Below are 26,177 nucleotides of genomic sequence, written 5' to 3' on the forward strand. Positions count from 1 at the left end.
GTTAATTTACTCTAACAGGAATCTAGGCGATGTCAACACGGTATGCGGTGAGTAGTGTGCTCACGTGCTGGCTCATATAACACAGCTATCGGATGTAAATATTAACAATAATGCGCAAATAGCGAGGTTGCTGGCCCATCGCATAATAAACACAAGTTACGTAACCTTCTCACTTGACCAACGAGGTAACAACTCAAGTGAGAGGACACCCACTGTTCTTAATCATCAAACAAATCTGTTGAAAACATAACATAGGAACTTATAGTTTAAGATTCTTGATCAATTCCTTGGATTCTCCTCTGGAAGTTTAATATATTTCAGTGAAATGCAGGATTTAAAACTTTCAAAACTACTCTAACTGTTGTGTTCACGTATAATTGTTACTGCTGTTACTTATCACAATTCCAAACAAAAAAGAAAACAAATTGGTTACTGCTAAAATAATTTATTAAGTTTAGCAATGTTTTAATGAATTAAATAATAAGGCAATCACGTGGTATTTGATGCAACTAGTAATGAGTATGAAGTTAAATTACAATATCAATACAAGCAAAAGCTGAGATTAATATACCGATTCGGCGTTTTCACCTATCACAATTTCTTTGGAATAAAAATGTACTACTTATTCGTTAGCGCTCGACTCTTCGATTGTAGTCATAGTCGGGTCTGTGGCAAGGTCTAAGTGCGGTTCGTCAGTGTTAGTGTTACTACTTGCAGAATTAATATTTGTATCAGCGTCTGGATTAACATTGTCCTCTTTAACTTCAGCTTCGGTGGTCGTCTCCTCTGTTGCTTTGGACTCATTAGTTTCAGCAGCCCCCTCCTCAACTTCAGGTACAATTTGTGCTAGCGTCGGAACTTCGATCGTTATAATCTCGTTTTCAGTTTCTTTGGGTGACTCCGCCACTTTGTTCTCCTCAAGTGGTCTAAATATTTCTTGTAGTGAAGAAACTTTCTTTTCTGTCGGAATTATTCTATTTAAATATACTAAAATGTCTGATAGTGAAACAATTCCTACTAGTTTATCTTCTTTATTTACTAACAATAATCGATGACTCTCAGTTCTAACTATAACTTCTAAGGCCTCATATAAAGTAATACTTGAACGACATTTCTGTAACTTTTCTTCCCAGTCTTTCTTTTTATTTCTTACTTCACTTATCGTCAACGACAAATTCGAATATAATTTTTCACTCACTAGATTTAACACTTCATATTTAGCATAAACATCAATAAGCGTACCAGCGTCATCAAGAATTGGCAAAGCTGAAACATCTTTCTCTAACAACAGCTGAAAAGCAGTTTTGATAGTCGTTTCATCAGTTACAGATACGATATTTTCGAAAGTACCGATTTTTAACTCGGTTAATGTCTTGTGAAAGAAAGTTAATTCAGGAAATTCATTGAGATACACAAACAAGAATCTCAATATCCTTTTGTGTGACAAAATATAAAGAACATCCCCAGTGAAGGGATCTATAATTAACAGACGATGGACGCGGTTCTTATGAAGTAAATTAATGGCATCATGTAGCGACTGATCCGGCCCAGCGCTACACAGAGGCTTGCGTGTTGATCGTAACAACTTCCTCCAAGTGTGAAGTGTGTGCCGTTCTAAATCTTCAACTGATAAATTTTCTTTATCAAGGTAAAGAAGAATCCTTATGAAATCTGTTACTGTTATCATGCCTACGAGAAGCTTTTTATTAGCATCCCAAAGCGGTGCAGAACGAATACCGTGAGATATTAGAGTAGGAAAAGTTTTACGGACCAAAAATTGCGTATCAAATATAATAACTTTTGCTGACTTTGGTAAGATTTCGTAACACTTATGATATTTAAAGAAATTAAGTAGAAGCCTTGTTTTATCCCTACCCCCTATAGATATTTGAACAATTGATAAATAAGGATCATATTTAGGAAGACCCCGAACTTCTCTAAACATTTGCTTTGCTTGCGTCGGATCTAATGAAGCGTATGAGTTTTTATGATAAGTAGGTGAAGTCGTCTCAATAGAAGAACGACGGATTTGTTTAGCACTCTTCTTCTTCACTGGATCGGCTGTAGATTGATTGCTTTCAGTATGAGGCTTGCTTCGGAAAATATCCATTACCCTAGTGATGGGACTGTACTTTCGAGACGATGCTCCAGTTACCGTATGGTAATATTTCTTATGAGAATCTTTGTTGTCAGCAAATTGCTGATCGTCGTGACTTTCAGGCGCCTCTTGGCTCTCCGTCGTTTTAGTCTGTTTAGGTGCATATTTCTTAGCATCACTTTTTCTTCTTAAACGGAATATATCAAAAATAGAGCTCCGTGGACTAGACGACGTTCCATGAAATGTTTCGTACCCCTTCTCGGGCGCAGACTGGCGCTCCGCACTTGACGCTCTGGCTGTGTCAGCATTTCTATCTTTAAAGATCGACCTCACATGAGGCCTTTGTGACTCGACGCCGCGCGTTCCGAAGTGAACCGTATGTACATTGCTATCTGCTACTCTAGAAGGAACTTTATCTTCAGTATTGGATAGTGTGGTAACAACAAATTTCTTTCGCTCACCAACAACTGTTTGATTTTGCGCTTCCGATTGTTTTTTCTTTTTATTTTTGTGTTTTGCCTTGCCATGTTTAGTCGGTGATTCGGTCGTCGCAGATTCATTTTCTAGAATTGGATCCATATCCAAATATATTTACTAATGATCGCTTTATACCTTTATCTTGTAACATAATCCAGGAAAATGTTTATTACCTGAAAAAGAGAAAGGAAATATTATCAACAGATGCTGTAGTATGACAAAAAATAAGTTTTTTTTAATTAAAAGAAGGGCGAACTTATAACTATGTTTATGACCACATGACCAATACAACAGTATAACAAAGTCTGTAATAAATTAATAGTTTAAAAACACTTCAAAAATCATGCTGTTATAAATGAACGTAAAAATGATTACAAGACTTTTCTAATAAGTCTAAACACAGGTATGATACGATATTCCAGTATGAAGTTTCAGCATCTGCCGGCTCCATCATCAGATCAGTTCGACAGTACCATATTATTGCATTGTCGGCAAAGTTCATATAGCTAATTTTCATGTTTAAATTCGACCTAATAGATGCGTGTTAAAAAAATCATACATATTTTGGCTTATTGTAAATGAATCCATTGTATGGGTGTACATACTTATTATGCAATGCTAAATAAAGTAAAATAATAATTCAACGCCATATATCTATCGATATCATTTAGACATATCATGTTAGCCATATAATACAATAGATTTATGTTTGCTTTAGAATTAGAACATCGCGTGAACTAAGCTTTCAAGCTTACAAGCTCTTACCCCACGAACCGGCACATATTTAGCCTAATTAACAACATAATTAATTAGATATTATTTAAAAGTTAGCTACATCAACCTATTCTGAGTCGAGAAAAAATGATATGTTTAATTTAAATACGTAAATGCTTAGCTCTATTTGACATACCAAACGTAGAAAAATACGCTATTTATTGGCGAACAATTATAAACATTTAAAAATAGCATAACCGAGCAATGCATTTACAATCACATCACATCGACTGGGTTCGCACTTCTTGAGAAATCCATAGTTTTATGGGAGTAAGTAATAACTAACACGCAACATTTTCAGATGCGAGTCATATGCGGTCTGTCAGCTATGTCCTTTCACGATTTAACTGCCGCATAAAATAATCCTATAACACCTATGTCGTTGCTAGGCAACGCAATGCGCCAAATGCACCTATTTTACTACATGCGTTAGCTATTTGCTGTTGCATTGCGTAATCTGCAGACTACGTACCCACTCATTGTCTCGGCAGAGCATCGGAATCAGATAAATCAGTATTTTTTATGCAAAACAACAGAATATTATTACACTCGGCACATTAACACGCGTGGCTAAGTCTATATTTGACACCATTTCACTGATCAATACTTTTCTAGAGCACAAACTATGCCGTATCGTATGATTTCAAAACGTACCTGGCTTTGCCGAGAGCTTCATCTTTTTATTCCAATGAATTTCACGCACTGATTTGTAGCAAGACGTTTGCAATGTGTAATGTTCGGACTGGACACTATTTTACTGGGGTCGCGTGTTATTCCCGACGATATTGTGTGCGGCCATGTTAGTTGTCAAATTAGTCGAGGGTTCGTAGGGCGACATCTGCCGTCGGGCGAGGGGAGCGCGACGTAGGGCGGCACGCCAGCCAAATCAGACCGAGGGGAATGCTATCGTCGTCTGCAGCTCGCAGTTAGACTTTCAATTCGTGAGATGTCACGGCGAACTGATTTCAGATTACAGACGTCAGGTATTTGCAGGAGATGCAATAGGGTAGGCATGGCTGATAATTGTCATTTTGTAACACAATACGACTAAGTCGGGGCTGCCACCTTTTTTTTAACAAATTTAGTATTATTCTAAAAAATGATGAAAAATGTTACAGGACATTACAACAAGATTAACATTAGGAAAAAACCTACTCATTAATTTTTAATAATTATTTACTTATTCATTTTTCTATGCATATCACACATAGCATAAACTATAAGGCAAAGTCGCTTTCTCTGTCCCCCCTTTTGCTTGATTTTATGCGGTTTTTTTGTAGATAGAGTGACTGAACAGGAAGGTTTACTTATATTTACTTATAATGTAGTGTATTGAGTATCACCATTGCACCCGTGCGAAGCTGGGGCGCTAGTTTTTATTATTAAACGGTTTTATTTAGCTTACCCTGTTTGTTTTATTTATTATTTATTCTTTCTTGGGTCAAATTTAGAAATTGAAATTTCAGTGCCTTCCTGTTGTCAGATTGATCTGAAATTTGGTACACACCTTTATTTCCGATGACAATACAATATAGTAATATCAATAACATTGTAAATCCAAGATGGCCGCCGGTACAAAATGGCGGATAACGTAGGTTTTATCAATCCCATCAATGTGGGTATCAAATGAAAGTGCTCAACCAATAGAATACAATGTACTATATAAAATTCAAATCCAAGATGGCGGCCTCTACAAAATGGCGGATAACTTAGGTTTTATCAATCCCATCAACATGGGTATCAAATGAAAGGTCTCAACAAGTAGAATACAATTTACTATGCAAAATTGAAATCTAAGATGGCCGCCGCTACCAAATGCCTGATAACAATTTTTTATTAATCCCACCAATATGTGTATCAAATAAAAGGGCTTGACAAGAAGAATACAGTGCACCATACAACCTCAATATTTATGATGGGCGCAGCCACTAAATCGCGTATAATAATAAGATTTAAATTTAGAAATTGAAGCTGTAATTTAGGTATCTGATTAATCCAGCTTGAATCCACCACCCAAGTCAAGATTTTGTATCGTGTTGAGGACTGTGTGGCGTTAGGGTGGCTAAAAATGATACGTCGTTAGCGGTACACCACCCAAGTTAAGGTGAAAGGTTAAAACGCGCCGAGAACTGTATGGCATTAGGGTGGATAAAAATGATATGTCGTTAGCGTTTTCCCCTCAAGACTCAGGCGCACCTTGTTGTACATAGCCTTGCCCCTTTATTGGACCTCTGGGGGGGCTGACCGTTTAAATGTCCATTACTCGTGGGAACAAAATGGTAGAAAAAAATATAAAAAATACAAACACAAATAAAACAGAAACTGCAACACAACGTAAACGAAGGCTTCAAAAAGCGAAAGAAAAGTATAAAGCAAAACGAGCTAAAGAAAGTGAAGGTGATAGAAATAGTCGATTACATAAACGACGGGAACAATTAGCGTCAAAAACACCTGAGCAATATGAGGCCAGGTTAAAAAAGCAACGTCAGCGATATACACAAATGACGGCGTCAGAAACGCCTGAAAAATATGAAGCCAGGTTAACAAAGCAACGTGAGCGATACACACAGATGGTAGCGTCAGAAACGCCTGAAGAATATGAAGCCAGGTTAACAAAACAACGGGAGCGATATACACAGATGGTAGCGTCAGAAACGCCTGAAGAATATGAAGCCAGGTTAACGAAACAACGGGAGCGATATACACAGATGGTAGCGTCAGAAACGCCTGAAGAATATGAAGCCAGGTTAACGAAACAACGGGAGCGATATACACAGATGGTAGCGTCAGAAACGCCTGAAGAATATGAAGCCAGGTTAACGAAACAACGGGAGCGATATACACAGATGGTAGCGTCAGAAACGCCTGAAGAATATGAAGTTAGATTAATACAAAGCCGTGAAAGACAAAGACAGCAGTTGGGTTCAGAAACGTCTGAACATCGCGATACGAGGTTAAATAAACAACGAGAGCGTACCCAGCAATGCAGAGCTAATAATCTGCAGGCATTCGAGAATGCTATTAACACAATTTGTATACATGTTTGTGATATTTGTACCAAACGTTGTTATCCTAATCAAGTTCGTACAATTCGGTACAACGCTGCTGCATTAACATACTTACCTGTGGAGTTAACTTCGAAAATATCATTGTTATTATGTTCCCGCTGTCAAACACATGTTACTAGTAATAAAACAACAGCACCACCAAAAGCTTACTGGAATAATCTGGATCCAGGTTCTATACCAGACGTTATTCAAACATTGACACAGGCGGAACAACGTTTGCTGTGCAGAATTATTCCCTTTGTTAAAATCGTGAAATTTAGTGGCCTATATGGGCAGTACGGTTTTCGCGGACAGGCAGTTTTATTTGCCCAAGATATCTTTGAAGTCAGTGAAAGACTGCCTAGTATGCTGCCAAGATCTGCAAGCCAGGTAGGCATTATTGTAGTAACCGAACGATTAGAAAATTTGAACATCACCAGGGAATTCACAATATGTCGCGAAAAAGTCTATAGTGCTTTAAGATGGTTAATCAGAAATAACCCGCTTTACAAAGATGTACGTATTGACGACAATGCTCAAATTAGTGACCAGGAGTTAGTACGACTCAGTGTGCCCGAATTATCTGAAGATGAAGCGTCCGAAAGGAATGAAAATGAAATTCGAAATGCATTCATTCCAATTAATAATGTTGCAAGAATTATTCGAGCTTCATGGCATCAAGGTGACTACAACGTCTTTACTTCGCGGTATGCTGGTGTACAATGTAGTGCTATGTCGTTGGCGAACATTGTCCGAGCTGCAATCCTAAGCCCTAATCAATGGGACGTCAATATTCTGAATGCTAATATGTTAGCGGGTGACTCCTTATATTGCTGGATTCGTGCCCAGCTTGATCCTACTGAACTGGATGAAACAGGATATTTAGAGATACGAAACTTTCATATCGTCAGGCAAAGTTTACAAATGTATGAATGCCGATTTTCTATAGAATATGATGAAGACACTCTATTATTCGGGAGTCTCCAAGATTCTGTAAATACCAATAATATCGGCATTACATTACATACAGCTTTAAATAGATTATTTGATAGTCATTGTTCAGGAATATTGACAGCGTCAAATAAATCTGTTAGCGTATTTCGCGGTGAAGACAAATACTATTTTGCTGACTCCCATTCTTGTGGCCCAAAAGGAAAACCAACACCACAGAATGGCAAAGCCTGTGTTATAGAATGCGACAACTTACAAGAACTGTGCCGCATCTGTAAAAGATGCCTCGGTTCCCGTAATATCGCGTACACCCTTACACGCGTAGACGTACATTTGAGGGAAAATATTATCACTCGTCAGGGTGTTCAAGTACAGCAACGGGAAGATGCCATCACTCATCAGGATGTACAAGTACAACAACCGCTTTCGAATCTGAGATCTGAAACTATACCTATACAAACATCTGTAATGTTGCCTATTGATAGCGTCCAACCTGATGTTGAAGATGAGCTAGAGGTATCTGAAAATGTAAACGAAATCAGAAGAAAGACGAATAATAATATTGTGAATGAAGCTTATGAGTTAAAAGCAGAAGAGTTCGCATGGTATCAGCTTTTCCCGTATGGTAAAAATGGTTTGAAAGAACAACGGCCCGTAAATATAAGTCCTTTGGATTACTATCAATTTCGTTTATTAGGTGCTGATGTTAGATTTCAGCGCAACGATTACCTATTCTATGCTCTATCAATGTTTGAGTACTATCGAGTTAAATCAACCATTGCAGCTTGTGCTAGAAAAGTTGAAGGTGAAAACGGCAATCGAGTGGAAGACCTGCACTTATATTTAAAAAATCTAAGAGGTTCCGCTGCTTATTGGCGTAGTGCTCTTAGTGATCTTATAGCACAAATTAGATGTTTAGGACCTCCCACTTATTTTGTTACATTGAGCTGCAATGATCTTCACTGGAAGGATATGAAAAGAGGTCTCCTTGTTAGTGATGGTAAACAACACATTGACCCAGATGACATAGATATTCAGGAAACTCAGAGACTCATCGAGATGTATCCAGTTGTTGTGAGTAGACATTTTATGGTACGTGTTAATGCGCTAATGCAGTTTCTTAAAACTGATACTGAAATATTTGGCGGTAAAGTTAAAGATCATTGGTGGCGAATCGAGTTTCAGAACAGAGGAAGTCCTCATTTGCATATGGTTGTTTGGATCGAAGATCACCCATCTGTTGCGACACCTGAAGGAATAGCTCGCATTGATTCAGTCTGTACTACTGCCATTCCTCCAGAAACTTCAGAACTATATGAATTAGTTAAAAATTGTCAAATACATCGACACACTAGTACCTGCACGAAAAATAATTCAGTTTGTCGTTTCAACTTTCCACGCTCGGAATGCTTAGAGACACATGTTATTGATCCATCGTCTAACGAATTCATCTACAACGGTGGTCGCATTTGCGTTCTGAAAAGAAAAAGTGAAGATGGTTGGATAAATAATTACAGTCCTGCGCTGCTAAAAATGTGGAAAGCCAATATGGATATACAACCGTGTGGTACAAATGAGTCGATTGCGTATTACATAGCTAAATACGTGTCAAAATCAGAACCTACAAACCTAGATGGTGAAATATCTCGAGCTATTCAACAAATTAGAAGAGAAGAAACTGACGTCTCGCGTAAGCTGTTTAAAATATGCATGCGCATATTAAGAGAACGTCAAGTTTCAGCCTGCGAATGCATATTCAGGCTATGCCATTTGAGTATGCGTGACAGCTCAAGAAAATCAATTTTTGTCAATACTCGTAAAGCGGAACAAAGGTATAAAGTGTTGAAGTTTAATGAAGCAGGTCAAGCAGCAGGATATTGTGCCAATATTTTCGAACGATATGAAAAGCGACCAGCAGAGCACCCAAACTATGATTTCAACAATATGTGTCTCATAGAATTTGCGATGTTATTTGAGCCACACTACACAAAACCGCCAGTTATAAATGAAGAGAGCATCGATACCGATGCTTATGCACCGCACGAGCAAACAACAAGAAGGCGTCTTATAACTTTAACAGACAACACCAAAATGACTATTAGAAACACGCCAGCTGTAGTACGGGTACCTAACTTCGTAGCAGCTTCTGATCCAGAGTCATATTATTACAGTTTACTAATCCAGTATATGCCGTATCGCAATGAGGCCGAACTTTTAGGAGAATTTAATAGTGCCAGAGATGCGTTTCTCGCCAACGAAGAAAGTTTAAGACAAACAAACGCCTACTTGGAAATATATCGTGAACGTGACAGGCAGCTTGAAAATGCATTCGCGCAAGTACACGCATTTCAGATACTGGAACACGCAGAGCCGATGGAACTAGACCATGATGAAGAAGTTCCTTATTTGCCAATGAATGAAGACCAGTTCTTACAGGCAAAGCAGTCTATGAATGCAGGACAAAAGGAAATTTTTACATTAGTTACCCAGTCTATACAAAATCAAATGTCAGGTGCTGAAGAACGTTTAAAAATATTCTTTACAGGAGGAGCTGGTGTGGGCAAGACTTTTCTATTAAAGTTATTACGAGACCAGATTAATAGGTGCTACGCAAAGGATGCGGTTAAAGTCTGCTCACTAACAGGAGTTGCAGCTAGATTAATAAATGGAGCTACGATACACAGTACTTTAAAATTGCCTGTACAGAAAGACGGTCGCATAACAGGTATGTCACCACTGTCCGGAAACTATTTGCGAATAATGAGGCAACAATGGCATCAGACAGAATTTTTGATTGTCGACGAGATTTCCATGGTGTCTTATCAAATGTTATGCATGATGGACGCTCGATTAAGGCAAATTAAGAACTGTGAAAATGAGTTTTTTGGAGGAGTAAACGTATTACTTTTCGGTGATCTTTTACAACTGCCTCCTATAAAACGATCAGGAACACCTGTTTTCAAACAGCCAGAACATCTCCAACCAGCTACACATCTCTGGCGTTTATTCACGCTGTGTGAATTAACTGAAAATATGCGTCAGCAAGGTGACCAGACTTTTATTAATATTTTGAATGCTTTGAGAGTCGGTGAGCTAACAACCCAACATTTTAGTATTTTAATGGGAAGACTTCTTCAAGACACGAGTGATGAGTTTTCAATAGACAAAGCGTTAAGGGTATACCCCACAAATCAACAAGTTAACGACCACAACTCTGCTGTATTGAATTTGTACAGAAATAATGGTGCTCGCATTTACAAAATAAAAGCGCAGGATCAGCTAGTACACGCCACACGAAATACAGACAATGTGGATATAGCTACTATAATACCAGCTGATATCAACAAAACTGGGGGTTTACCAGCGGAACTGGAAATATTTGTGGGGGCAAAAGTCATGCTACGGTCCAATATAGACGTTTCAAAGGGATTAGTAAATGGCGCTATAGGCTACATCAACGAAATCGTTTGGCCTCAATTTCGTCGAACTCAGATGTATGCAACAGATGTACCTTCCGTCCGAATTGATTTCGCAAGAGACGGAGTACATCTTATACACCCGAAAGCCATACAGTTTCCAGCTAAGTACAATTACGGGACGGCTGAAAGAAGAATGTTGCCTTTAATACTATCATGGGCTTCTACAATACATAAAATGCAGGGCAGCACTGTGGATCACGCAGTCGTATACTTAGGTGCGAAACTATTTGAAGAAGGTCAAGCCTACGTGGCTCTTAGTAGAGTAAGATCTTTACAGGGACTACGTATAGAGGAGTTGGACTGCAATAAACTAACGGGCAAGAAACCTTGCAATAATGAAGCACTAAATGAATTAAACAGAATGCGAAATAAAAACTAAAAACTAGAAAATAAAAATAGGTAAAAAAACTTTTTAAGTTAAACGGTTTTATGTTAAACATACATTGCAATGTTTAAGACAAATGTACTAAAAAACAAAAAATAATAAAATAGATACAGTCGTGGGAATTATAAACATATGCATAGACTAGACTAAAATAAAACCGTGGGGCACCTCAATTGTCTACAAATTATCGACTTAATGTGCGATAGAAGAATCGTTTAATTCGTCGTTAGGCAGTTGGCCCGCAGACGGTGAGGAAATTACTTACTATTTTCTTGCTCATGGAAATTCCAATAGTTATACACTCCATGCAAATAAAAGAGATGTTTCAACTAGTTTATCGTTGGACATTCACACTGCTGGCTGTCGAGGAATCGTTTCACTGCTCGTAGTTTGTCTTTAATCGACAAAACATATGATAAAAGTACTACTCGCTCACCAATATGAAACCCTAAAACTCGCTTATAATCGAGCTTGCTAGCTTGTTTCCACATTCTAGCCCTACTTATCACACGTCCATCGTTGTCGGTTGAACAACTGCCTAATTATAGTGTAACATTACAAAACAAACATTTTAATCAACGATTGTAGACAATTGAGGTGCCCCACGGTTTTATTTTAGTCTAGTCTATGCATATGTTTATAATTCCCACGACTGTATCTATTTTATTATTTTTTGTTTTTTAGTACATTTGTCTTAAACATTGCAATGTATGTTTAACATAAAACCGTTTAACTTAAAAAGTTTTTTTACCTATTTTTATATAAATAAGAAACCAACATTAAATAATACCAATAGCCCATCTCAAAATGGGATTTTTTAACCTATCGTATAATTAATAAATTTAATTAACCAAATTAGCGATCAAAAAGAAGTTTCACATCTATGCTAATCTATAGGGACTACTTAGTATTATAAAGAGGAATAATTTTTTGTTTGTTTGTACTCTAACGGCTCCGAAACTACCGAACCTATTTTAAAAAAATCTTTATCTTTTGGAAACCTACACTTTTCCTGAGTAACATTGACTATATTTCATCTCGGTACGGGTCGTAGTTCCTACGGGATGCGGGTGAAACTGCGAAAAAACGGCTAAAATAATAAATAGTACAATTGATTGACGGAACAATAATATATCTATTTTAAAGTACAGATGGCAACCCTAACACGAACCTATATAATGCGCAACTGATAAAAAGTATTATATTCAGCTTGCTAATACTTTTCAATAAGCAGGTACAAAAAGTACTAATATACATAAATGTCAGTATTTGCGGATGCCCCTTGAGATACAAAAACTATGATAATATCAGCATTTACTATGTAGAAAGGTATTGTAGCAGGGTTATCTGTGCAACGCAGAATGCATGGAATAACAATAGAATAAAAATCGAACATACATTATACTACAATTACGTGTCTTCAAAGGTTAAATAACAGAACGCAGAAATCGAAATTGCCGTAGAAAAATTAGCGAATTATTTTGAGAGAACAATACTGAGCTTTTATATTCATTTATATTATAAAATAAAATCCACCGCCGCGTCCGTCTATTTATTCGCAACAAATGTAAAAACTACAGCACCGAAAGGTTTCTAGTATATAATTTGTTAAGTTTGTGTATATCAATATTACTAACTAGCTGATCCCGCGAACTTCGTATCGTTTAAACCTTCCCTGGACCTGAACCAAAATCAGCTCAATCGGCCCAGCCGGTCTCAAGTTTTAATCAGACTAACGAACAACAATTCATTTTTATTTATATAGATTTTAAAACCTCAGAGCGAACCTCTAAGCGCAGAAAGTGGTGAGCGACCGCTATTTTATAAAAAAAAATAGAGTAATTTTTCTGATAATGAAAGATCGCGTAAATCCATAGGACTAAAAAAATTGAATGAATCCAAAATTCTTACTAGAAATTTGAATGTTTCCCGAGTAGGTACTTATATTACTGTTACATTCAAAAACAAACAGAGGCGCATTTTAATCAAGTGATTGAAAAGTTTTTCTTTGAATCGACCCATATCTATCTATGTTTCTTACTTACCGAAAGTCAATGCAATGTTGCTTACTTCATGCTAGTGACTAAACTGCTAAGAGGTAGCTATGATACGCGTTCTTGGAGCGGTTACGCACTGAATCCGATCCAAGTCCAAGAAATTAATTGTATGGCAGATTACGCACTACCTTCATCTATTTCTCTGAACGCCCGAAAGTCCTGAACTTACCAATCGGTACCTTTTAAATCGAAAATATTTAATACTGATTTCATTTCGCAGAATTACATTCAGAAATTCGAATGAACTATTTGGAAAGCAATGTATTAATATTCAAATTCCCTTCAAATTTTAAATATCGTACTTTACCAGATTCGGATCACATATTTGCCCCTTGCCCTTACTCTTCTTAAAGCGTATTATCTTAACTTGAAGCTACGATCATATAGTTACTATGTACAACACTACATCATGCAATGAAAAAGTAATGAGAGCAACAGTGTTTGAAGGGCAAAACAAATGAATTTTATTGGACGGGAAGTTACAGCGCGCTGTAACGTCCCGTCTTCCGTCCCGGCTGCAGCGTCGGAATAATTTGTAACAAACCCAATGTCCACATTATTATATCACATCGTGACGAATCTCGCGTCATTGAAGAATCGTGCAAAAGAAACAATCAGTTTTTATTCCGCGAAATATAACTACATAGAAACGAACCAACACAAACAATTTGTTCACTAACATAGTGCGATTGAAGGAAGACCATCACGGCAGATAATTCCAATGTGACATATGTGTATATATCAGCTTTATCAGTTTTGGCTCAATCACAGCGCATTAATTTATGCACAGTGAAATATTTATTTAACTGTATTATTCCAAGTACTGCTGATCGCGGTTCTTACAATAATACAATACATGTCTGGATAAGGAGGGCAGATTGACGATCGAATTATGACGTCGGATGCCAGGGAATTTGCTGCGTAATACGGTACCAGGTGAAAGGTACTACCCCAATATCTAATTTAATTCATACCCTGCTAAATATGACACTCACAAAAAGAAGGTGTTTCATTCTGAGCCTTAATTTTATCAATGGAGCTCGAGCCCCAATGCGCGTAAATTCTACACCCACGCACGTGAATTTATTTTTAGACCTTCAGAATATACCCATTTTTTTACATATTCCAGAGATTACGGAGAGGAAGGTGACTGAGATTAAAGTAGCTCTGGAGAAAAATTGGAATATGTTCCTCTCAGATTGGCTGCAACAATCTTCCGACAAAAACAACTGAAAAAATTATGGGGCCCTTGCCCAGCAATAGAACAGAATATGCGAATAAAAAACCAAAGACGTGACATGTGTTAAACTATTGGACCTAACAAGACATCCTTTTAGTGACTTAATCACAAAACCATAACGAAATCCACTATAGCTACACACTTTGCAGGGAATAAGTAAAAGTGTGTATCAAGTTATTGTACGTAGCAACACAGCACTTCCACTTATCTCGGTATGACGGCATAGCGCAATCTAAATTTAGGTAAATTTTGCCCAACACAATGCGCATGCGGGAACAACGGTGACGTAGGATTTCGTCATGAATCAATGACGTCACCGTTACAGAGACACGAGGCAAACGATGACGTAGCTCGCGGGGGAGAGGGTGATGTCGGAGCGATCGATAGTCACCCGCTGATAATGATATTCCTGTAGTTCAGTGACGCTCAACTAATAGCGGCACGGGAGTAGAAACAGCCAGCCTTTCAACAAGCCACGGGTCGGCAGCTCACGTGCTACATTGACTTGCACTATTCGCATTTAATAATGCACAGGTCAATCGTTTGATCGAACAGTTCGCAAGATGCGCTCACATGACATTCTGAACACCATGAACCGTGATCCGCTGAACGGTGGAACTGCTGAAACGCTTCCTAATGATAATTTATTTCGCGAATCTAACGTTGCTTTTAGTTATGAGTAAGTACAGGTGTGAGGCGATTTCAATGGACAACTTATTAGCGGCCTTACATAAGGCCTAATGTTGTTACAGTATCCAGCCTTCACTCATATCCTCCTGCCAGATATTCTAAAATCTGCATATTATTCTATAATAAAATAGTATATAGCCCGTGGTATTTGTTAATAAAACAAATATCTCCAAAAATAACTGAAAATATCGTATTTTCAAACAAATATTTCACAGCAATAACTGCGAATAAACATCTGGAAAAACATGAATCGGTACCTATTGGTGACGCTCAGATTAACTCACCGATCGGTTTTGATACTGTTCTATTATTAGACATTTGACGCGCTTAACAGATCGCGTAATTTAATTTTTATATTTATTCCTATAAATGTTTACCCGTGTAATTCTGACTTCATCTATGGCTATAACATATGTTACTTTGACTATGTTAGTATCGAAACTTTAACAATGTTTCTATATTTCTGAGATTATTTTGTTTTACTGTGGGAAGTATTTCCCCGGTTTATTATTATCGCTATATCCATATTCGGTACATACACTATTACATCTACGTGGTATTATGTTTCAATGTTACAATAACAAATGCTAATCAAGTGTTATTGTAACATTGAAACATAATTCTACGGTATATAATATCAAAATCAGTTCGTAAACAATGTAAGTAAGTAGGTAATAGAAATCTATCCATAATGTAGAAACTTGTAAACATGTTCTTAATACACTGCGCGAATTGCTGTACCTCCGACAGAATTAGCAGTACAACATTCAAATCAACGCTTATCTATTGATCTACGGACTAAATGGAGTAATATCGTCGGCGTTAGTGATTAAGCTGTAATCAGAATTGATAAACTAGCGGTGTCACGCTGCTTTGTTCTGACAACTGATTGGGTACGACAAACAACCACTGACTTATCCAAAATATTTACAGATTCTATTCATTGGCTCCTTACTTAGATGATCTTCTGAAATATTAAAGACTCGTATTGTATCTCTGTTTAAACAACTATTCAGCCTAGTGAGATTAATATTAGATTCCAATATATGTGCATAATGTTATTAATTCAATGATACCGCTTCGACCTCGTCACCATTTTTTCATCTAATAGATAAATGTACTTCAAGTGCGCCCGTATCAATACATATACCTACGTACATCATGCAATGCCCTGCCAAACTATAAAAAGATTAAGATAACCAGTTCTGCAGACTCTTAACAGATTAAGAAATCGCCGGTGTTGTTTGCACAAATCTCGACTAATCCCAACATCTTCAGAAACTGATAATGGAACCACTTACATCATGAGTGCGTCAAATTATAAGCACCTGGGTACTTACTGATAGTAGAGCAGGTTTTGATATACTTTATCTAAGATTAATTGGAAAATATTCAGCAATGTTATCAACAGTAATTTGTTTATAAAGTTTTGAGTCTCCTTGAAGAGACCCTGACATAATAACAACTTAGTAATCCAAAAAGATTAAATAATTGATTAAAATGATCTAGTAGCAAATCCAATTAGAGTAACCTGTTTTAAAGAAGAATCAAGACCGCGAAAAATTTCATGTTGCTGAGAACTTATCGGCATTACACATACCTGTACAAATACATGCAAATAGTATATCTCTTGTTTTTTATAGTCTGTAAAAACAGCTACTAGGTATCTTTCCATTCTTAATACATATAAAAACAGTAATTATCAAGGCAATATAAACCTAAAAGACACCGTTTTCCCCTGTGGTTGTAATAGAATAGCTTAGTTACTGAATCACATGTGATAACAGCTAAACAATAATATACGCACCAGGCCATGTGGTATACAATAGTAATTCGGGCTAAATATACAGACTCACGGGTGTAACCAGTGGTATTTTCGTGACGAGCACTTTTAAACATAACCTCAAAATGTTACACAATATACGCCCGTCAGATTTCAATATTTAGTTAATGTTAGTTTAATAATTGATGTACATAGTATACTCACAACACAGATCATCACGCTGAACCCCTCTAGCACTGACTATTTATGAACACTTCACACACACACTCGCAATATGCATAATGCAACCAATACTAGCGAATAGTTTCATATGCGTCGTGTTCGCGTTAAATCGAACACAGGTAGTTCACTAGTCGATTATGCGGACGTTGTATAACATGGGCACTGGGAAGGGAATTGATGGATCCACTGTTTTGTCAGCGGAGACCGCCATGCCCAATTAGTACAATTTACAATCGAGCCACAGAGTGTTCCAACAACGCGCTGACGGCATCGAAACAAGCGAGTCGCGTTCACGGTATGGAATTCTCTCGCGGCCGCGGCCCGCTGATGCGGCTGCGTTCGCGCACCGATATGTGCCCGCACCCACACATGCGCGCGCGTATCGCCTAAACACACACAAGCTACGCATCAAATATAGATGACTCTGCCGACGGCTGACTAACACGCAGCTACTGATAAATTATTATGTCACTTATCAGTCAACTTTCACAGGTAAACATCAATAAATGTAAATAATATTCCAAATTGTTTACTATGTGCAAGAAAATGTCAAAAATTAATGAATATGACGATGACACTGTCATGTTTCGTCGATGGAAAAAAATAACATGTAAACATATAAAAACTTCATGATATGGTAGAGGGGACTTATGCAAATGGTAGATAGGATATTACTTTTTAATTATTTAAACGAAAACAATAATGAACTACTTGAATGAATAACAATACTGTATTTCAGATGACAACCGACAATATCAGTAAGTAGGTATGCATTATTTCGATCAATTAGTGTTTTTAATCGAAAGTAATGAATTGTTTCGCAATTTTCCCGACATATTTATACTATTTTATTTTGGCTTTCGTTTCGGACGGCTCCCAGTCTTACCTACGTATCATACATATGCAGGTGATACGCAGTGTTTTATTTCATTTCTAGTAAAAGTAAATAATGAATTAACCTATTATTAACTACTTGATTTTTTTGTTAGCTTTCCTCCTTTACTGCAAATATTTTTTGAGCAAATACTTGGACAGAAAAACCAAACAGACAGTCGTACAAATACAGATAACAACCAATAAAGGCATTAACTAGTAAGTCCATATCTATGACAACTTCCTTCTGTTGACCTTTGAATATTACGTGGGACAACAACTAAAACACGTGTTTTTTGTTCTTACCAAGTAAACTACTCGTAACTAATACTGGAATTTACTAAAATGTTAGTAAAATATTTACTTGTCATAAAAAAAAATCGTAGGTACATACGAAGCCGATTTAAAATAGCTAAATTTAAATAACGATTTTAATAAAGAAAACTGTACCTCCATCGACTTTTGGAAAGTTCAAGATATCATTAGAGAGTTTATTTTCCCTTTCCTTTTATCGTTCCAGAATTTTCTTGGCTCTCGTGGTTTCCGCTACGGTGCGTTAGATTTTTTCGGAAATTACGTTTAACCTTTAAAGGGGATTTTTCGTTTTTCGTAAAAATAGCCATCTCCTGACAACTCTTCGAGAAAATCGATTTTTGTGTGGAATCATCAAAGTAGCAGGCGTGGGTGTGACTGCCCATCCACTTGATAGAATTCATTAGTCGCCTTTGCGACACCCACAGGTTCGGTTATGGGTAGCCTATTCTTAGCGGGGCCCGGCACGATGTACCTACATCTTATATGCACAAATATATCACGTACCTACAGTACATAGAATATCATCTTAACCTTTATTACATGTTATTATTAAAGTATTATCCCCCAGTTTTGGCTACTAAGAAGCAACAATAAGCAAAGTAGTTTTCAGCTATTGGTCGATAATTGCGATCAAACAAAATGATCCAACACAATTTAAATTTTCTTTTAAAAAAATATTCAATTTTGCAAATGATAATGATGTTATTGATAGATGAACAGATTTGATTATAGAAAATCAGCAGATAGTATAACGAATTGGCAATTTGGCATGGACTGTGCTTTTAACAGTAGTCACAATACCTATCACGCACAGTTATTACACGTTTTTCATCAATTCTTTGTCTATTCTATAAAGCAAATTAGAAAACAATTTAAAATCAAAAAGGTTTTTTGTATAGTCCAAGTTCCACTTGTTATTACATATTACCTGAGGTAACTTTAAAATATCTCCCACAACAAAAGTGTGAGAATCCTAAAAGAAGGGTGGGCTGCTTTATTACGACTACTAGTACCTACTGAGTTGAGATCCTCAAAATGGTTTAATATAGGCTCCTTTTTATGAGGGAGTAAGTAGTCCCCTCAGCACCATAAAACCCCGAAATCGAACTACTCTTTAAAATAATTGAGTTAATTTGTGTGTTACTATTTAAAATCACAAAAAAAACTCGTAACATATTGAAGCTGTATTCAAAAATTTTATTCATCAGTTTCTTTAACTATTAAGTGCTCCGCAGCAAAAAAATCATATTAGTGTTATTTCACTGAGCCGTATTTCGGACATTTTTACATGAGTACTTACTATCCACGGGTAGAACCGTGACCTTGCAGATAAAAGTTAATAATCTGCAAATTATAATGAAACGGTTCAATTTTCCTGCTACAATCGATGTTATAACGTTTGTTTTTTTTTACTTTAATGAATTTAAAACGTATTGATCAGTTACATGAACTTGAACTGTTAAGCATTTTCTTTCAATTAACGCTTTGAGAGAGAGACTTTTGCTACTTTACTGTATTGGGACCTATTAAAGTGCTCTAAAAATGAAAAGGGGTTTAAATCCAGTAAGAAGTTTTAAATTAAAAGTATTTAAATAATATTTTTAAGTAACATTGCCAAGTAAAACAAATTTTCAGTAGTTTTTCAAACTTTTAGGAAATCAACACACTAGCTTTTTTACATGTTAGGTATACTTTAGTCCACGTGCAAGAGGCACGTGTAAATGAAAATCGAAACATTTAATACTCACACATAAATGAAAATCGAATACACCAATAATATACAGGTATTCACGTAGTATCTTCAGTCAAGCATATCGGTGCAAGTTGTCGTGTTTCCCTGACCTTCACAGTTTATGTAATTTTCTCAACAAGTAAGCTACGATCGATGAATTAATTGCACAGCTGTAGAATTCATTATTGTATAATTCATAGTGAATCACAATTTCCTCGTTATCATTACGAGATAATGGTATGTGAACAGTGAATCATCTGGGCAAACAATGTACTCATTGTCGTTTAGACCTATATACATACGTGTGTGTATCGTTTAGTCTAGAAATACAGACTTACTGACGGAACCTATCAATAGTTGTGTTTATTTATTCACAACATATTTACATTAATTGAAAATAAAATAAAATAAACTTATATATATATATACAACTTAAAACTAATACAGTGCATCAAAAAATTGCTCCTCATCGCTGTCACTGGGTAAAGTACCCAAAAGACTGGCAGCATTGCCACGTTGGATGGCAATGCTCAACCTCTGTGCGAAATAAAAGCCAAACCTATCAATTAAGATTAAAAATTGAGGAAGTGTTGATTAAACATTTAAATAAAACTACTTTTACGGATTTTATCGCGTTATATTAATGTAGGGTAGCTGTTTGTAACTAATATATCAAGACGACCAACACCTTGTCTGCCCGTGACCATGGATGCTGTAAAGGATCCGAAACGTCGGGATTAAATAATATTAATATAACGCGATAAAATCCGTAAAAGTAGTTTTATTTAAATGTCTAATATTCGCGTAAGTGTCAGAAATCAATAAATGTTGATTTAAACTAGACGAAGGTATGTTATGTGCAACAACCTACCAACCAGATGTGCACCTACTTGAATAGGTCAGTTTCATGTAAGTGACTGACATAACAATAAGTACATGATAAGTTTATGGGACATTTGTGAGCTGCGCTGCTAACTACATGGGAAATTATTACGCAAAAGTAATGAAACTTTGACATAAGTTATAATTTTCTTTTTACGGCATTATATTAGAAAATCTTTGATGGTCATAAATTCTGTAGTCGACCAGTAACAAGCCGTAACTACATCCAAGTTTTATAACACGGAAATAGGACAATAATACCTATAAAAGTGTTTGATAGATGGATTAGTCTTTTGTCGATGAGTCGGCGATAGGACGACATCGATTATAATGTAAAATTAGAATAACTGGACGGTTGCCCGTTCTGCGAGCAGCAAATAGTACTGGGGCATGCGACCAATCGTAACAGCCGCAAATACATGCACCGCGCTGAATGCGGACACCGCGAGGAAGACAACAACCCCCCACAGCAGCGCACCTCGCGGCGCCCGCAGCCTCGCTTGCGCAATCACCAGCACGCGAGCCTACTTATCTCACACAAACCCAGCTCTGCGAACTTACATTGTATTCGGACCTAATCAAATAGTCCTGTGATCACTCATACTAACGAGGCGTCATATTGTACGTGCGCTCCAAACAAATAAGGCTCATTCATCATGCCGTTCACGAGCTACCGATAACTTACCTCACATCAATTGGTGTACGAAACACAATACAAATATTTAACAGCGCTGGCTGAACAACGGCGCAGATTTATTGTTAACAGAGTCAAGATTGAAGCGTACAAAAATGACATAATGTAGACAGTAATGCCTCATCGGTTACGCATACAAAAGACGGGAGAAGTTATTCCACGGTTGCATTTAAAGTTCATTAAAGTTCCACAGATGATAGTTTTCAGATTTTTGCTGGAAAATCCAATCAGTTGAAGGCCTACTGTTAATCAATAGTATATAGTTGCATGCGTATTAACACTATCATTGTGATAGAAGTGCACTTGAAACTGAATTTTCTCGAAATGGAGTGTGAGAAACGTAACTATAATATTATCAATCAAAACATCTCAAATCAAAATCTCTGATAAACTTCATCTTAAATCCTAATCTAATCACTGCTATCACAACGGAGCTCTTGTTATAAGTTTGGAGAGAGTAATGCTGTAATGATTCCCAAAACATGCGTACTTCCAGTGAACTACCTAGACTTTACTAAAAAACCATTCATCTTCAATTGAAAAAGCTTTTCAGTTTTAGATCCTAAGGAACGTTGAACTCTTTAGCTAGTCTTCCGTCTATCGAGTCAAAAGAAATTTTAAGGACTAGGATCGCAAGCGGTATGTAGAGCATTGGTTGCAAATTTAATCGCGGCGACACACCAATGCAAGTGTGCAACAAGTGTTCGAACTGCGCTATAAGTGTCCTCCGTGTGACGACGGCTACAATCAATGCGGAAACGTTCGCCAGTCTGCCCCGAATGGGAGCACGGGATGCGACGCGATGCACGCCGGCGCACCCCCGCGCCTCCCGCACCTCGCCGCACCCCCCCGCCGGCCCGGATCAGCGTCACCGACACATTTGTCTCCACGCACCACAATAAACACTATACTTACTTATTGTAATTATTCTGGAACACTTATACATAGCGACCAATTAAACGGAGTAATCAATTTTAATGAAGGATGGACACCAGGTACTTCCACTCGTCAGCGCTCTGTAGTATAGCCGTGTAGGGCAATATAATCTGTCTGTCCAAGAAGTGACGTACTATTAGATAAATACTGTGACGACAAATGAAACTTATCGACCGCTTATGGTATGACGATACCTGTTATATAAATCATAGGAGGAAAATAGTGACACAAAACACTTGTATGACTTCGGAGAGGGTTGCCATGGCTAGCGCGATACAATTTTCAGGGCTTTTGACAATATCTACTATACACAGTTTATTTCTATAAAGAAATACTTTTCCTTGATTTAAGGTCGTTATATAAAATCTTTAATTAAGGTTTTTACCTTTACCTTTAGATGTCCAATAATTATAAACTTCTGGAGGAGAGCCTTAGCTACACTCAGAAGAAATAATATAAGATGGATGAAATTATGACACCTCATAGATTTGGTAGTACAAGACTTGGTACTAAAACTACGACAAAAGTATTCAATTTCAGTATCAAAACTTATGAGGTTTATGAGGATTCTGCATACATTTAAATACTGATATGTTATAACCGCTCAACTTTGAAATGTGCATATTGATGGAAATAAATGGCGAAGGCCTATGTTCAGGAGTGGCCGTCCTATGGTTGAGACGATGATGAAATTGTAAGTAAAACACGGACAATCATCATCATCCTCCGATCCTTCTTCCCAACTATGTTGAGGTCGGCTTCCAGTCTAACCGGATTCAGCTGAGTACCCGTGCTTTTAAACACTAACAATAATTAAATAAAATTTTCATGTATAAATGAGAAGATGTTATATTATTTCTGATGCCGACTTATATGTGTTCTTTATATGCTGTAAAAAATCAAAGCCTTTAATGATTGGCCTTCCTAGACAGGATAACTTAACAATTCTAAAGATAAGATATCTTCTAAACCAAAGTAGATATGTGATTTTAACTATACCAAGCCATTTCAAATACATAACTTATCCCAATAAATACTATAAATAGTTCTAATAATCGACTAAAATCAAGCATTAAAGGAAATTAAGGAGCGAGCGTCGCCCGTGTATCTATAGGGTCAATTCGCCTGTTCGCGTCCATCGCCCAGTTCGCGTCCATTTTGCCGATCTCCTTTTAAAAAGCTTCGAAAACAAGTCAATTAACACACCAATCAAACGAAAAGTTATTACCGCTAATACGTTAATGTATAAGAGGCACGCACAGATAGACAAAAGTTCTGTGCGTCCAACCAATCCTTTTATAAAAAATAATTAGTCTAGGCTCTTCAACAAGATAGCGCAAACATGCTGAATTTTAGACAAAAATTAGGTGCAGCGGCGTGTTTGATGGTAAGTTTTATGTTGTTTTATGTGAATTTTAGGATAGATAACTATTTCTACAGTTTAATGATGAATAAAGGTATAATGTTTTTGTTTGAATTTGGTAATGTTTTTTTTTTATATTTAACGAATAAAATAAGGTGGACGCGAATTACTACATCGAATTTCACAAAACTTCCACTTTGCGTCTACAATGGACGCGAACTATCCTCTATAATAATAAACCAAATTGCGTCCACTGTTTTCGTTAAATACTTGCTTATAAAAAATAATTAAAACATAGGTACTGTTTAATATATTAAGATTAACCAGTACATTTTTTTATTAAGATTTATACGTGGTTATAATTAAATTATAATTTTTTTATTAAGATATATACGTATTACGTGGTTCTAATTAAATTATAATATTTCTATTTTTTTATTAAGGTATATACGTGGTTATAATTATATTATAATTAAATATTTAAATTATATATATAATTAAATTATATTTAAAATTAAATTATAATTTAATAAAATTAATAAAAAAATGTACTGTTTAATCTTAATATATTAAGTAATTTCATTTAAGATAAGTTCTTCGGACACAGGAAAAAAGAAGGAAAAGACAACATACACAGAAGAAGATTTAAAGAAAGCATTAAATTATATTCGAGAGAAGAATAAATCGATAAAAAAAATATGCAAAAAATATGCTACCTTGTCTGATAATTTATTGACTCAACAATTCTTTTAGTTGTATGTTTAGACAAAATTGTTATATTGTTTTGTTAATTTAATATGGCGAAAAACTTACTATAATCAAGGCGGGTCTTTCCCTGTGATTTTAGGGTAAAATTAACAGAACTGATTACTGTTTATTTTTCAAGTTGCAAAATTAATTGCCTAGTTTTAAGTTACTTAAACCAATGTTGAGAAGAATTATTTTTATTTTTTAAAGTGAATTTTAAATGATGATAATGTTGATTTTTAATAATTAAGTTTTTTGTTAAATAAAGCAATTGAGCAAATACAATCTTTCTTTATTAATTCTTAAAAATTTCACCCCTATATTCCTTTTCTAAGCTACTGGACGCGAACTGGACCATGGGTGGACGCGATTTGGATTTTGTGGACGCAAACTGGGTAAAACGCCTATAGTTCGGCCATTCAGAGAATGCGTTCCTGACACGTCGCGATTGAACTGACGACGTAACTTTGCAATGGCGTTGCAGTTACGATAAAAATATTTTTGCTGGTTGTTTACCGTTTTAACAATTGAGGAGCATTAAAACAACATTATTATATCAATAATCAATGAATGTAGTTACGTCGTCAGTTCAATCGCGACGTGTCAGGAACGCATTCTCTGAATGGCCGAACTATAATTCTGAGGTTTACCTATTTAAATAGAAAACGAAAGATATTTTTAATACAACTGAAAGTTAATCTTAAAATAGAGTATACAAGCTGTTGATTTGCATCCGTGCCATATTCAAGGAGGTAATTATGCTAATGATTCTCGACCCAAATCAATAAAAAAATTGGTACGTAATTTTTTTTCTTTAATTTTTTTTCGGAATTCCGTAAATGTCATCTAGCCTTATTTAAACTTGGCGCGTATGTTACTGGCGTTAAAACCGTGCTGCACCCTCACACAAACGCAAACACAAAGCATACGCAACGATCACTCATAAATTTCATTCATAAAATTGGATTACTTCGGAAATACCATGACATTACAATGACAAAAAAAGCAGTGCATATTAGTTATTTCCCATCTACTGTAATTCCAATCGATTATTTACGTATTGTATGTCCTCCTCCTGAACTATGGCACGAATGCAAATCAACACCTTGTATAATGAATACATTACACAAATTTGTCATAGAAATGAGTGCTGGGGCATTTTTATTATCGCCGTCAAACTTGCCAACTGCACTAAATGGACGCGAACAGGCGAAATGACCCTATTTAGCTTTCCTGAAACGTCTTACTACGTCATAAAAATAACAATCGTTTTTGCGAGATGGTCTCGAGTTCAACAGGAACGTATTTGTTGAATGACGTACATTTGTAATAGTAAACGCTAATACTTGTGAAGGCGCTCGCTCGGCCGTGGAAAGCTCACACACAGTGAGGCAGGAACGAAGTAGCGGCCGGGCGCGGGCGGCGCGGCCGT

General features: G+C 36.5%; 1 protein-coding gene across 2 annotated transcripts; it reads right to left on the reverse strand.

Moving 5' to 3' along the window:
- Positions 1–429: 429 nt before the first annotated feature.
- LOC124646054 lies at positions 430–17,541 on the reverse strand. 2 transcript variants are annotated; one of them, XM_047186085.1, is made up of 2 exons: positions 17,186–17,541; positions 430–2,748 (listed from the first exon to the last, which is right to left on the reverse strand). In XM_047186085.1, exon 2 carries the CDS (start codon positions 2,675–2,677, stop codon positions 623–625), a length of 2,055 nt encoding a protein of 684 aa, XP_047042041.1. In that variant the 5' UTR covers positions 2,678–2,748; positions 17,186–17,541; the 3' UTR covers positions 430–622. The 2 variants fall into 2 exon arrangements, with proteins under 2 accessions (XP_047042041.1, XP_047042042.1); XM_047186086.1 differs by lacking the exon at positions 17,186–17,541 and adding an exon at positions 4,004–4,152.
- Positions 17,542–26,177: the final 8,636 nt, after the last annotated feature.

Source organism: Helicoverpa zea, chromosome 3, assembly GCF_022581195.2.
Source record: "Helicoverpa zea isolate HzStark_Cry1AcR chromosome 3, ilHelZeax1.1, whole genome shotgun sequence".
In the NCBI taxonomy this organism is placed as follows: Eukaryota; Metazoa; Arthropoda; class Insecta; order Lepidoptera; family Noctuidae; genus Helicoverpa; species Helicoverpa zea.